The sequence below is a fragment of the Corvus moneduloides genome, chromosome 28, assembly GCF_009650955.1.
Source record: "Corvus moneduloides isolate bCorMon1 chromosome 28, bCorMon1.pri, whole genome shotgun sequence".
In the NCBI taxonomy this organism is placed as follows: domain Eukaryota; kingdom Metazoa; phylum Chordata; class Aves; order Passeriformes; family Corvidae; genus Corvus; species Corvus moneduloides.
In genome coordinates this window covers 468,443-480,609 of record NC_045503.1, presented here as the reverse complement: position 1 = coordinate 480,609, position 12,167 = coordinate 468,443, and the positions used below count along the sequence as shown (strand labels likewise).

General features: G+C 51.8%; 2 protein-coding genes across 3 annotated transcripts; one reads left to right on the top strand and one right to left on the bottom strand.

Annotated features, from left to right (window-relative positions):
- Positions 1 to 276: 276 nt before the first annotated feature.
- On the bottom strand, positions 277 to 3,319 carry LOC116435975 (E3 ubiquitin-protein ligase TRIM7-like). 2 transcript variants are annotated; one of them, XM_032092725.1, is made up of 3 exons: positions 3,039 to 3,319; positions 2,817 to 2,929; positions 277 to 2,204 (listed from the first exon to the last, which is right to left on the bottom strand). In XM_032092725.1, exons 2-3 carry the CDS (start codon positions 2,887 to 2,889, stop codon positions 1,684 to 1,686), a joined length of 594 nt encoding a protein of 197 aa, XP_031948616.1. In that variant the 5' UTR covers positions 2,890 to 2,929; positions 3,039 to 3,319; the 3' UTR covers positions 277 to 1,683. The 2 variants fall into 2 exon arrangements, with proteins under 2 accessions (XP_031948616.1, XP_031948617.1); XM_032092726.1 differs by having other exon boundaries at positions 2,817 to 2,905.
- A 4,406-nt stretch (positions 3,320 to 7,725) lies between these two features.
- LOC116435769 (butyrophilin subfamily 2 member A1-like) lies at positions 7,726 to 9,914 on the top strand. The gene is made up of 4 exons (XM_032092333.1): positions 7,726 to 7,785; positions 7,911 to 8,193; positions 8,723 to 8,961; positions 9,858 to 9,914. Exons 1-4 carry the CDS (start codon positions 7,726 to 7,728, stop codon positions 9,912 to 9,914), a joined length of 639 nt encoding a protein of 212 aa, XP_031948224.1.
- Positions 9,915 to 12,167: the final 2,253 nt, after the last annotated feature.

The following is a 12,167-nucleotide window of genomic DNA, read 5'->3' as shown; positions in this document are numbered from 1 at the left end:
GTCTAAGGAACTGAGCTGGCTTTCAGAAGGGAATTCCTTCTTCGTGATTGAGGTAGGTGTCCCTAAATGCACAGCACAACTCTTTTGGGGTGTTTTGCATGACAAAGGACAAAAATACAGAACTAACAAATCTTCTGCCATCTCCATCCACCAACATTCTGCTGTGAACCTCTGTCATGGTGTAACCCCAGCTGACAAATTAACAGTGCACAGCCACTCAGTCACATACCCCCCTCCAAGGGGGATAGGGGAAAAAAAGAAAAAAAAACCTTTTTATTTGAGATAAAAACAGTTTAATAATTGAAACAAAGTAATATGTAATAATACCAATGATAGTAATAATTTTAATGAAAAAAAATATAAAATCCAAGTGGAACAAGTGATGCCCAATACCCAGGTGCTCAGCACCCACTGATCTGTGCCCAGCCTGTCTCCCAGCAGCAGTCAGCCCCTCCCAGGCAGCTCCCCCAGCTTACACACCGGGCAGGATGTTCTGTGGCATGGAATATCCCTCTGGCCACTTTGGGTCAGCTGTCCTGGCTGTGCTCCCCCCCAGCTTCTTGTGCAGATCCTCACTGGCACAGCCCGAGACTGAAAAGTCCTTGACTTGGGGAACACCACATGACTGATGGTTTGGTTGTTGCTATCAATATTATTCTCACCCTAAATCCCAAACCCAGCACTGTGCCGGCTACTGAGAGTAAAGCTAACTCTATCCCAGCCAAAACCAGGACAGTCTCAGAGGCTCCTGCCCATGGAGATTAGGAAGTGCCTCACTGGGAGCAGAGATCCCTGGGTATCCCCAGTCTTAGTGCCACCACAGTGGAAGAGGCTTAGGGCAGGGCTCTGGGGGCAGATACCTGGGCCTGACCCCGCGCTGCATCTCTTTGCAGCTCCTGGAGTAGAGCAGGGAGACCAATACTGTTGGCGTGAGTCCAGGTGCCACCACAACGATGACAACTGAGGTGGCACTGAAGAGGGTCCAACCAGAAAAATGTTTGGAGAAGAAATCTAGACTGGACCCAGGCAATGTTCCCCTTCACCTACATCCCCCTTCTCCTCTCCTAAGCACAGGATTTAGCAGGATCCTGTGAGGTGGGACTTTGATGGGGTGAGATTAGAGAATGGCAGATATGTGGGAATTGCCTCTCCTGTGGATTTCATGCTCAGTTTCATGCTTTCCTTCCTGGGCTGCCCCTAGAGCTGCTAGCAGTGCTCTGCTGCAAGAAATGTGTCAGGCAAGGAGAGGCTCTGGATGTGTGGGCAAGATAAGTGTTATCATGGGTATCCAGGTATGTTTGGGGTTTTTTAACTTAATTGAAAAAAGCCAGAGGCACTACTCCAGCACCCTTGGAGGAGCAGGGCCCTGCTATATTTTCCATGGCCTTGTACAGAGCAGTTCTGCAGTGCCTTGGCACTCAGTGGTGGTCCCTGCCATGGGACCACCAGGCACCAAGCTCCTCCCTGCACTGAGTCTCTGTGCTCCCCATTGTCCCTGCAGTCCCAGCTGAGGGGTGGGGGGATGAAGGAGGCTCTGTGGTGGCATCCACCTCCATGACCTGCCAGTCCACCCCTTGGTAGCCAGAGAAGCCAGCAGGAAGCGGGACCCTCCCAGTTCCCAGCACCAAGAACCACGATGTTTGCCTTTCCAGTCTCTCCCCTGCCCCCCGATTTCCCTCCCTGTCAGGGGCACAGCTTGAGCCACGAGCCCATCCCCACCCAGAGCCACAGGTGCAGCCTCTCCCCAGGACACGAGGCCAGGCAGAAAGCAAAGATCGGGGCTTCATTCTCAGCATCAGCAAAAGTTACCTGCTGGTCTCTGAAGTCCAGGCAGACCTGGATGGCCCTGGGGAGGCAGGTAAGGTGCAGGGGGGTCCAGTCAGGATCAGTGAAAGCATGGTACTGTCCAAACCACTGCCCCACAGCCCAGATGCCCTCCTGGGGCGTGAAGTTGAGCACCCCCTTCCTCCTGACAGACTCCTGGGCCACTCCCACAGCCCACCACTCCCCTGCCTCGGCCACCTCCACCTCCCAGCAGTGTCTCCCCGCAGCAAAGCCGTGGCTGCCCAGCACACATGGCTCCGTGTCGAACCGCTCGGGGTTGTCGGGCAGCAAGGTCCACTCGTCCCCCCGTCCCACCCCTCGCTGGTCACTGGCCAGGATGAGGAAGGGGTTGGCAGTGTCTGGGTCCAGGGTCACGTCGGCTGGGGACAGAGGAAGAGAAGCTGCTCAGAACAGGCAGCCCCAGGGCAGCATCCACCCCAGCAAGAGAAGGGACAGGGTGAGTTCCTTTTCCCTGCACTGGGAAAACCCCCCTAGCTGGACTGTCCCTGGCTTCATGCTGCCCCAATCCTGTTCCTGCCCCAGGGGCTTGCACACATCCAGGCCAAGGGGACCTCAGTTTCCTGGAGGAGGAGGTACCTGAGTGGGTGGATGCACACCTGCAGTGCAGACACCTGGACCTGAGCTTGGGTGTCTCTGGTGCTGGGAGAGCAGAACAGGCAGGTCAGGGCACAAACCAGTGCTGACTGTGGTAGACATTACCTCAAGACCCATAGCCCCAAATTCACATCTCTGAGCAATGTTGGGGGCCAAGAATGTCAGCTCAGGAGCCTTTGGTGCTAGAGCTGGGTCTACAGATAAGCACCAAGAGTTCAGCTGGGAGTACTGCAGCCACCAGGTCCCAACCCAAGAAAAGCCCAGGCTGGGACAAGCCCCAGTGCTTTGACCTCCAATAGTTCTCCCACAGAGAAGCAGGATGCATTTTCTCCTCAACAGAGGACAGTTCCCCCTCCTCTTCTCTTCTGAAAACTCACCTATTCCACTCATGTCCTCCACCTCCTCCACCAGGGTCTCACTCTCTACTCTCTCCATCCTGGATGCCAACATATCCACAGTCAATCAACTGGAGGGGAGACAGGATTCACTGCTGAAAGTGGGAATTGCAAGACTCAAAGACTGCCTGAAGATGGTAAAGCAGAAAAGGAATGATGGAAAGGTCACAGCATTCAGGCACTCTTTAGACAGCCAGTGCTCACCTGCTCAGCCTGCAGGTTGGCTCCAGAAAAGTAGGTTTGGGATGGTTTGGAAGGTCTTCAGTCTGCTCCCTACTCCTCTGATCTCCTCATCAGCTCATGGCTGGACTGGGCTTGCCCAGCACTTCCAGCTTGTTTGAGCAAGCAGGGCACAGTCCAGAGGGGCTGGATGGCCTGGAGAGCAGAGCTGAGAGTCTGTCTGGGGACCACCCCACAGAGCTTCCCTCTCCCCTCCTCTGGGCAATGACCTCCCATGCCCTGAAGCTGCCAGCCCACGTGGGACCTCATCCAACACTTGAATTTGGCAATTCCTCCTGTTCCTGCAGTGCCCAGTCCTGTTTACATCACAGGGTCTGCTGCATCTCCCCTCCCTCGGCCCAGCTGCAGGTGGGTGATAAGAGCCCCTGCGTGCTGGAGGAGTCTGTATCTCCTGGTGCAGGATGCTCAGAGCCCTACTGGGCCACAGCACCACAGGCATCTCCAGCCCCAGGGAGGGTGCCTGGGGACACCAACCACAGGGCAGTGGCCATGCTCTGGGTGTCCAGCTGCATCCTGTGAAAAGGGGAGGTCTGGCTCCTGCCCTGGCTGTTTGCCCAGTTTTGTCCTGCTGCCCATGGGTTCATGGTGGAAATGTTTGCAGGGCATGTGCCACCTCCATTGCTCAACTGGTAAATGGGGGACAACACGTGCAGGGCTTTGCATCCCACCTCTCTGTTCTCCAGGCTGTTCATGTGTCCAGGGACAATGGCCTTATCCCCACTCACAGGGAACACGGGGGTTCCACTCTGCTTTGTCACATCACCCTGGAAAGCACCACTTGAGCACAAATAAAGCAGGATGCAAGGGCAGCTGCTGCCAGGTGGCTTTGCAGACACCAAGTGTGGACCCTCTGCCTGCCTGATACTCCTGCCTGGAGTTTGGCTGGCTTGAACAAACTCACTGACTCCTTCCACTTTACCCATGACCAATCCCTTTTGCACCCTTTTGGAGTGTGTGTCACCTTGTCCTCCCCAACTCCTTCCATTCCACATGGCTTTAGTGCTCACATCCTTCCCTTGGCACACCCAGTTGTCTGGGACACCCAGCTTTGATTGCCTGCTTTGCACAGGTATGCAGTCTGGATTTCCCTGGAGCGACTCCCATGGAATTGTGATTCCATCGTAAGTTATGAGGTTCGATTATTACACTTCTTTCTGCTGTCATTTGTTGTTGTTGGGGGTTAGGATTTTTCCCTTTGTTTCTTTCTCTCAGGGAATTTTCTCCCATTTGTTGCTAAGAGACAATAGCGGTACTTAGACAAAAGAGAAAGCCGAGGAGAACAGGGAGGAGTGCAGCCGGCTGCACTATCTTAGCTGAGGGGCATTGTCTTGGGAAGGGCAGAGATACCACGAGATTTGGGCTGGGGAAAGGGGCAGGATGCAGCTTCTAGCTCTCTCTCGCTCTCGCCATCAGAGGGGAGACAGGCTGCGGTCACTGTGGGGAGAATTCGCCACCCCTGCAAACCACCCAGGGTTCCGTCTCCTGCTATCTTTTACTGTGAGTGAAACCCTACTCGTACGAGCAGCCGTTGCACTGGGACCTTATCAACACCCTCCCTCACTGGGAAGGACCCTCACATCTACTGGGGTGCCTCAGGGGAAAACTCGGGACTCCAAGCCCCTTCCCCCTCTGAGGGAGCTTCTTCCTGCCGTGTTTGGGAGCCCGGCTGCCGCTGCCCAGTCCCGCCGTTTCCTTCCCACTGCTCCGGGTTTTTCGCTTCACTGTAACCCCGCACCCGCCTGCCGGGACACCCCGCGGCTCCTGCTACAGCTGCGGAGTTTCTGATACATTTCGTTTGTCACTCCGGGGTGTCCCCGCCTCTGCCGTTCCAGCCTGCTGCTGCGAGGTTCCTGCTGCAGTCCATTCAGCTTCCCGAGTGCCGCTGAGCCCGGCCACCCCAGCGAGTGCGTCAAGGAAAGCCCCTTCTCTCCCTCTGCCGCCGCCTCAGCCGCCATTGCCGTGTGGAGAGGCGGCCGTGCTCGCGCCACAGCGCCCCCTGCAGGCGCGGGGCAATCAGCGCCCCCGCCCTGCCCGGCCGGGAGCCACCAGCGCCCCTGGCGGCCGCGAGCGGAGCTGCGCCGAGGGGAAGGTGCCGGCAGCCGGGAGCGGCTGGGCCTGGGCTCTGCTGCTGCTCGTTGGTGCTGCCGCTGCTGTTTGTTCATCTCCTTGCACATATCTAGATACACTAGTAAAGAACTCCTACTCCTTTTCCCATATCTTTGCCTGAAAGCCCCTTAATTTCACAGTTACAATAATTTGGAGGGAAAGGGGTCACATTTTCTATTCCAAGGGAAGTTCCTACCTTCCTTGGCAGGCACCTGTCTTTCAAACCGAGACAGTTGTCCAGGTCTGTGTCTCTGTACCCTTTATTTTTTGCTTCCCTCTTTTCCTTGTCACCCCTTTTGGCCAGGTCCCTGATCAGGTCCCTTTGCCCCAGCAGGTGCCCCGTGCCTGGCTGGGCTGGCAGGGTGCTGCACCCGGCTGGGCTGAGCTCCACAGGCGCTGCCTTTGCCTCTCTCAGGGCAGCAGATTTCCCTGAAGGAACCATCCTCAATGGCCTTGCCTCTCAGCTGGGAATTTCTTTTAAGCAATTTTTAAGCTACTGCTGGGCTTTGCTCCCACCCTGGCACTGCCTCTGGGTGTGAATCCTGGCTCCATCACTTCCCTCCTTCCCACTGCCTCCAGGTTCATGCCATGTATGTGCAAACTGCTGCCAGTCCGGGCAGTGCTGTGGGAGGAAGCTGTCACACGCAGCCCTGGAGAGTCTCTGCAGCAGAGGTATTTCTGTGCCCACTGCCAGAAGGGCATGTTCAGAGCAAAAGCATTGCCAAAACCCCCCAAATTACTCAGCAACTTTCACTTTTGAGTAGAAGCAGTGCAGGAGGAAACGGGTGGCAGGCTGGGACAGGGTGACATTTTTGTTTCCTTTTCAGACAGGGAAAGACTTAGCTGGGACCAGAGGATCTCTCCGAGGTGCTGGGTGACGGGCCAAGCAGCTCCTCCTCCAACTCAGAGCCCAGGAAAGAGCTCAGGGTCTCCAGCTATGTAGCATTTTTTGGGAATCTGCAGATGGAAATCACCCTCTGGCATCTGCCAGAACTGCCCACCTCTTGTCAGCAAAGTGGAACCAAGTCAGTGGGCAAAAAGGGGCGTGGGAGAGCAGAGCAGGATCAGGTCCTGCCCTGGCTGGGCATTGGATTAGTGTTTTGGGTATTTTACTTTCCCTGGTCCAAGGCCACTTCCCGCTCTCTTTGAGGTGCATGGAATGAGTCCTGGTTTGGTCAGGGCTTCTCCTTCTTGTTCTGCACCTGTTTGTCTCTTTCTTAATGCTGAATCAAAAAAGGCTGAGCAGTCAGTCCTTTGCTTTCCCCTGGGAAAACCCCACAACCTTTTATACCAATCTGGTACTTTGTGTATAAAACACTAACCAACATCAGGCTGAAGATGGAAAATCAATCTCAACCTTTGGCATCTGCGGTTCTTCGCTAGGCTTTACAAAAAGGGGCTAGATTCAGCAATGAATACCTTTAAAAGTGAATTCTGCCTTTCTTTTTTTTATCTTCCCTTGGTTTTACTCCCATTTGCCCTTTCCATCTCTTTCCTCATCTCTAGGTGGTGCTCCAGTGAAGAGGATGCTCTCCAGTTCCCAGCTCCACTACTCTCTGCTGGCTTTTGTCATTTACAGTTTAGTTTTCCAAGTTTGTGAGCAGCACTAGATAAGAATCCCCTGGATCCTTCTGATCCCTGTGGCACAACTTCCAGCCTGATTATCTTCCTAGCTGCCAGTGCAGTAGCTTCCTGTGAACAGCAGAGCCCAGAGCAGGGTCAGGCCCTTTCCATACACCCTCTCCACTTCTGGGAGCATCAGCATCCCTCTGGATCCTGGTGCATCCCTGTGGCCATGGAAGCACAGGCATTGGCACAACCTCACTGAACTTGGGTGAGGATTAGATGATGCCAAAGAATTTATTATAATTTGCTGCCATTTCCCTCCCTGCTTTTCCTGTTTCCTGCACATTCCCATTTACTGCACTGTGTCCAGGATGTGTTGGACCCTTTGGAAAACCAGATCGATAAAGGAATAAAACCAGCAACAACAAACTTAGTCTGGGCTCTTTTATGTTGCTGACCTGAAGCAGCTTCTTCAAGGCAGCCCTGGCAAAGGATGCAGCAGAGCACTTTACTTAAAAGTGATCTTGTCAAAATGTTAATTTGCTTTTGTTTCCCTTCAACCAGAACCACTTTCTCAGTGAGCTGAGTGGCCAGTTTATTATAAGCCTTTTGCTTTTAAATTTTCAAAGATGCCAAGAACACCTCAGATGTTTCTACTTTTTTAATAGATCTCTGTAAAGGATGAGAAGAGATAAGGATGTTTGAATTTTATTTGTAGCCAAGTTGTCACTTGCTCCAGCCAGCCTCCCAGAAACCTTCCAGCCACTTCCATCATTCCTTGTCCTGCTTTCTGCCCGCCCTGAGCTGCATGGGTACCACTTGTGCCCTTGAGAACCAGGCGTTTGAAGAACTCTCCTGGCAGCACAGCACCGGACAGGGAAGCAGAGGGAGGAGTGGTGGCCTGGCCTCAGCCCACTGCCCGTGCTGGAGGGCAGGGTCCCTCTCCTGGCTCCCCTCAGCACGGGACGCTGCCAGCGCGATGGCCCGGCCTGGCAGCACACAAACAGCGCCGAGCAGCATCTGCTGTGCCCGAGCTCAGGTGCCACGGCAAACTCACGGCTCTCTCTTCTTCCTCCGCATGTTTCTACCAGCTCTGCTCAGTGTGACAGGACACCCCAGCCTCATCACCGTGGCCAAGGGTGAGAACGTGGTGCTGCCCTGCAGCTTCTCCCAGAGCAGCACGCACAGGACATGGAGGTGACCCGGTTTTGGGAGCAGTTCTCACCCTTTGTACATTGCTACAAGGGGGGCCAGGACCAGTATAGGGAGCAGATGCTTCAATACCGAGGGCACACTGAGCTGCTGAAGGATGGCCTTGCACAGGGCAGCACACACTTGAAAATTTTCCATGTCCAGCTCTCTGACAGAGGGAACTACACCTGCTTTGTTCAACGTGGCTCAGATTACAACTGGCCTGTGGTGGACAGGTCTGTAGTTCATGTCCCTGGTATCTCTAATTTACTTTCTCACAGCCAGTGCTCTTTTCCCCTGTCCTCCTGCCCAGAAGTAGTTTGAGGTGGCTGCTTTGGAAATAGGGTTTTCTTAAGTCCCGTGTTTAAAAATACCAAGAATGTCTCAGAGAGGTGAAATTACCCACCAAGGGGCCATAAGGATCTCGTGAGATATGCTTCCTCCTTCAGAAGTGTTCTGGTTATTGTTTTCTTCATATAAGAAGGGGTGAGAAAAAAATTAGGCATTGGGTAATAAAGGAAGAATATTGTGGTTCATGCAGGTATGTTTTAATATCCAGGCCTGTGGATTATTTTGCTGCAGAAGTGGCCTCCAGAGCAGATCTCTTAAGTTATGCAAATGAGATTGCAAGAAATGTCCTGACTCCAGGTGACACTTGTCTGAAAAAACTCTCTGATTCGTCTATGTCAAAGTTGGTCCTTGTCAGGGAGAGAAACAGCCAAACCACCATATACCCCAGTATCCAGCACCCCGCAGGCTCACCTGGGATGCCTCTGTTCCCGCAGCCAGCGGCTCTGCCCTGCTCATCGCGCTGGAGCGCTACGAGGCTGGGGGGATCTGGGTGTCCTGTTGCTCAGCCAGCTGGGACCCACGGCCCCAGGTGCTGTGGCAAGATTCCCATGGGTGGCAGCTCCTGTCCCACCAGGAAGACACTACCCTGGATGAGAACGGGCTCTTTGCAGTGGAGAGCAGCATCATCCTCACCAGAGGTGTGGCCCAGGAACTCTCCTGCTTGCTGCAGCATGTCCTGCACAGACTGGAGCAGGGATCAGCCCTTTGCGTATCAGATGAGCCGAGGACGGCATTGCCCCGCTACGTGCCCGGGGAGCTGTGCTCAGCAGAGCACCCCCAGCGTGCTCAGCACGTGGCCATTTCCATTCCATTTCCATTTCCATGTGCAAACAGCTGCGGCTTTTGACAGGGTTTGTGCAGGTGTGCTCCTAAATCCAGCACTTCCATCCAGAAGTGCAGGCTGGGGGGAAAAGGAACAGCCCTCTGTGTGGCAGAGTTTCTACAGACACCTGGCTGAAATAAACCCTGGAACTAAACGAGAAAGGAAAAACCAACCCATGCCCTTAGTCTCCCCTGCTGCGAAATCCTGTCCCACAGATTTAGTATGAGAAATAAATCCTTGTGTATTTTAGCACCTGCAGATATTGAATGCATTTTTAATTTTCCCTTGTTTCACAGGAAAGCTCCTTTTTCACTGGATGACTGATTTGGGGCTGGAAATGTATCAGCAGAGAGGCAATGGTGAACTGGACTAAGCATACACCAAAATGCTCTGCAGGAGCATGTGCTTTTCCATTCTATTTTGTTCCTCTTGTACTTTGGGAATGAGCAAGTTTTGGAGACTTTCTTTTTCTGGGGAGTTGTTACCTTTCTCCTGGTGATACTGCTCTGCATTGGAGTGTTGCTGTGGATGTACATGTTACCCTATTTCTGATCCCCTGTTGACTAATGAAATATAATATTTGGTTTTTTCCAAAGGAGGAGAAACCATGATGTAACTAGAAATAATGTGGTTAGAAATCCATCTTCCCTTTGAAAATCCCCAAAAATGCAGACAAAATGTCATCAGCCTCAGACAAGTGCTTAATTGCCAAAATGTGGGGGTACTTTTTGTCATTTTTTTGCCAGTTTTTGGAGTATAGTGAGGAGCTGATTTTCATCCTCAATGGGATTCAGATGGAATGACCATGTATGAAATAGATGTAATCTCCTTCCCATTGCTAGTCTCAGAGCAACCTCCCCTTTGGGGATTTCATTTTTCAGATCCTTTTTTCCATGACGCCCATTCTTGGATGATTGCCACGGGCCTGGTCCTGGTTGCTGTGGCTGCTTTCCTTTGTATCACTGTTTATCTATTTAAAATGAAAAGTACCATCCTGGGGCAGGGGCTGGGGAAGGGGCTGGGCTGTCCTACTGAGCCACCTCTGGTCCTGATGGATGAGAGGGGTTGAGAAACACCCAGATGGGACCAGGGTCTTGTCCCGGTGTCTGGGGCACACATTCAGTGCCAGGGAACTTAAAGACCCAGGCACTTTAACTTCTGTCGGGAAAAGAAAGGTTTCTTCTCCAGCAAGAAGGCCAAGGAAGGAAGCTGGCATTAAAGCCACATCATTCACTCCTCTGCCCCAGCATGGAAATGCAGCAATAATTCGCCTTGCCCTGTAAAGAAACTCTGACACTTTTGGGTAGCCTGGCAGGGCCTCCTTTCCTTCTGACTCTGAGGGGAGGTGATACAGAGGAATGAAGGAAACTGAAATCCTCTCTTTCTTACTCAGGGGAGATGGGGCTGGTGGGTCATGTGGGCACCGAGGCACATCCAGACCCTGCAGCCCTTCTGCCATGTGGGTGACTGTAACCTGCCAGGGGCTAATCAGTCCTTGTTGGAAGAGACGATTTTTAATATTATTTGTATTTCTTTCTTTTCTTCACGGGAAAAGAAAGAAATACATCAGAAAAATACATCAGCATCAGAAAAAATAGGTAAGTTTTACTTCCCATTTTCCAGAAACTGCAGAATTCTTCAAAAGGAAGAATTCATGGGTTGCATTTCTGGGGAACATTTGGAATGGAAATGGTTTGGATACATAAAATTATGCAATTAATTTGAATGAATTGGTTCTGTAATTTTAAGGAGAATCATTGCAGAACCACAGAAAGTCTGAACAGATGTAACAACAGTGAGCTTTGCTTTTCTAAGTGCTCTCAAGGTTCTTCCTTCCCAAGGCCAGAGGAAGCTTTGGGGCAGCACACTTAATTTTGCAGGGGCCTCAGATTTCTCAGCACTGCAGAGCTCAGGCACAGGGCAGTTATGTACCTCTGCAGGTGACATCTAACCCTGTGCCTCCTTTGTTGAGGCAAACCTGCCCCTTCACAGCTGCCCTGGAACTGCAGCCCCAGCTCAGGTCTCCAGCAGCGTGGTGCTGATCTCTGCTCACAGTGGGGTTATGGAGGGTGGGCCTTGAGAAGAAAGGTCCTGAGGAGCTCCTGGGCTGAAGCCTTTCTCTCATGAGCAATTTCAGCCTCCTCCCTACCCTGACAAGTCTATCACGGGAAAAAGGCACCAGTTTGGTGGTGATGCTCTGATTGGTTTTGTTTTCCAGCAACGTGAGCAGCAGCACTGCCTAAGTCTTGCTCCCTGTCTCCTTGGTGAAATCCTCTGTGAAAAATTCCAGGCTTTTTCATTCATACTTCCATTCTGTCCAAATGTTCTTTTGAGGCAGATATTTTCCTTTGCCATCCTCTGGCCTTGTAATCATGTCAAAATTCACCCAAAACAGTCATTAGAATTTTTCCCCTGGGTAGTTGTCAGTGCTTTCTGACACTCCTTTAATTTAAGTCTTGAAATAGTTCTGAACAGTTATTTTTCTTTAAGGGAAGATTACAGAAGCCTGAACTTGTAACAGATTTCCTATACAAATATAGATTGTTTGATCACTAAGAAATTTTAAAAAAACCAAACTTGCTTGAAGAGCAAGCAATTTTGTTTGTTTGTTTACTTGCTTGCGGAATTCCCAAGGAATAGTGCTTTGGCTATTAAAAATGAACTCCTGGTAAATTGGTGCCAGTGAAGTGGGGAAACTAAATACAGGTCATCTGTCCTTGCAATCTTAGCACTAGCCAGTGCATCTGCCCCTCCACCGCAGCCTGTCCTGACCTGTGTGGTCCTTTAGCGGGGTGGGGGTCGCAGGGAGGGGACTGTGCCACACAGTAACTCATGTGTGTTTGTGTTCCTTGTTCAGGGGACTGCAGTGCAGAAATCAGTGAGTCTCCTCCTCTTCCTTACAAAGAATTATTTACAGAGTGTCTGTAGGATGGTGGGTTTGGTTGAGTTTTTTCACTTTTAAAGTGTAAAGTAACCAGAAAAGTGGTTGGGGTTGGGGGGAAGGAGAATGAATTTGAGAATCAAGAATTAGAGATGACTGGAGATGATGTCTGGGG

Coding starts and splice junctions, on each gene's coding strand:
- LOC116435769 (XM_032092333.1), top strand. CDS start 7,726: ATGGCCCGGCCTGGCAGCACACAAACAGCGCCGAGCAGCATCTGCTGT. Junction 8,194..8,722: donor GTCTGTAGTTCATGTCCCTG/GTATCTCTAATT, acceptor CTGTTCCCGCAG/CCAGCGGCTCTGCCCTGCTC. Junction 8,962..9,857: donor TCTCCTGCTTGCTGCAGCAT/GTCCTGCACAGA, acceptor TTTTTTTGCCAG/TTTTTGGAGTATAGTGAGGA.
- LOC116435975 (XM_032092725.1), bottom strand. CDS start 2,889: ATGTTGGCATCCAGGATGGAGAGAGTAGAGAGTGAGACCCTGGTGGAG. Junction 2,205..2,816: donor GGAGGACATGAGTGGAATAG/GTGAGTTTTCAG, acceptor CTCTGTCCCCAG/CCGACGTGACCCTGGACCCA.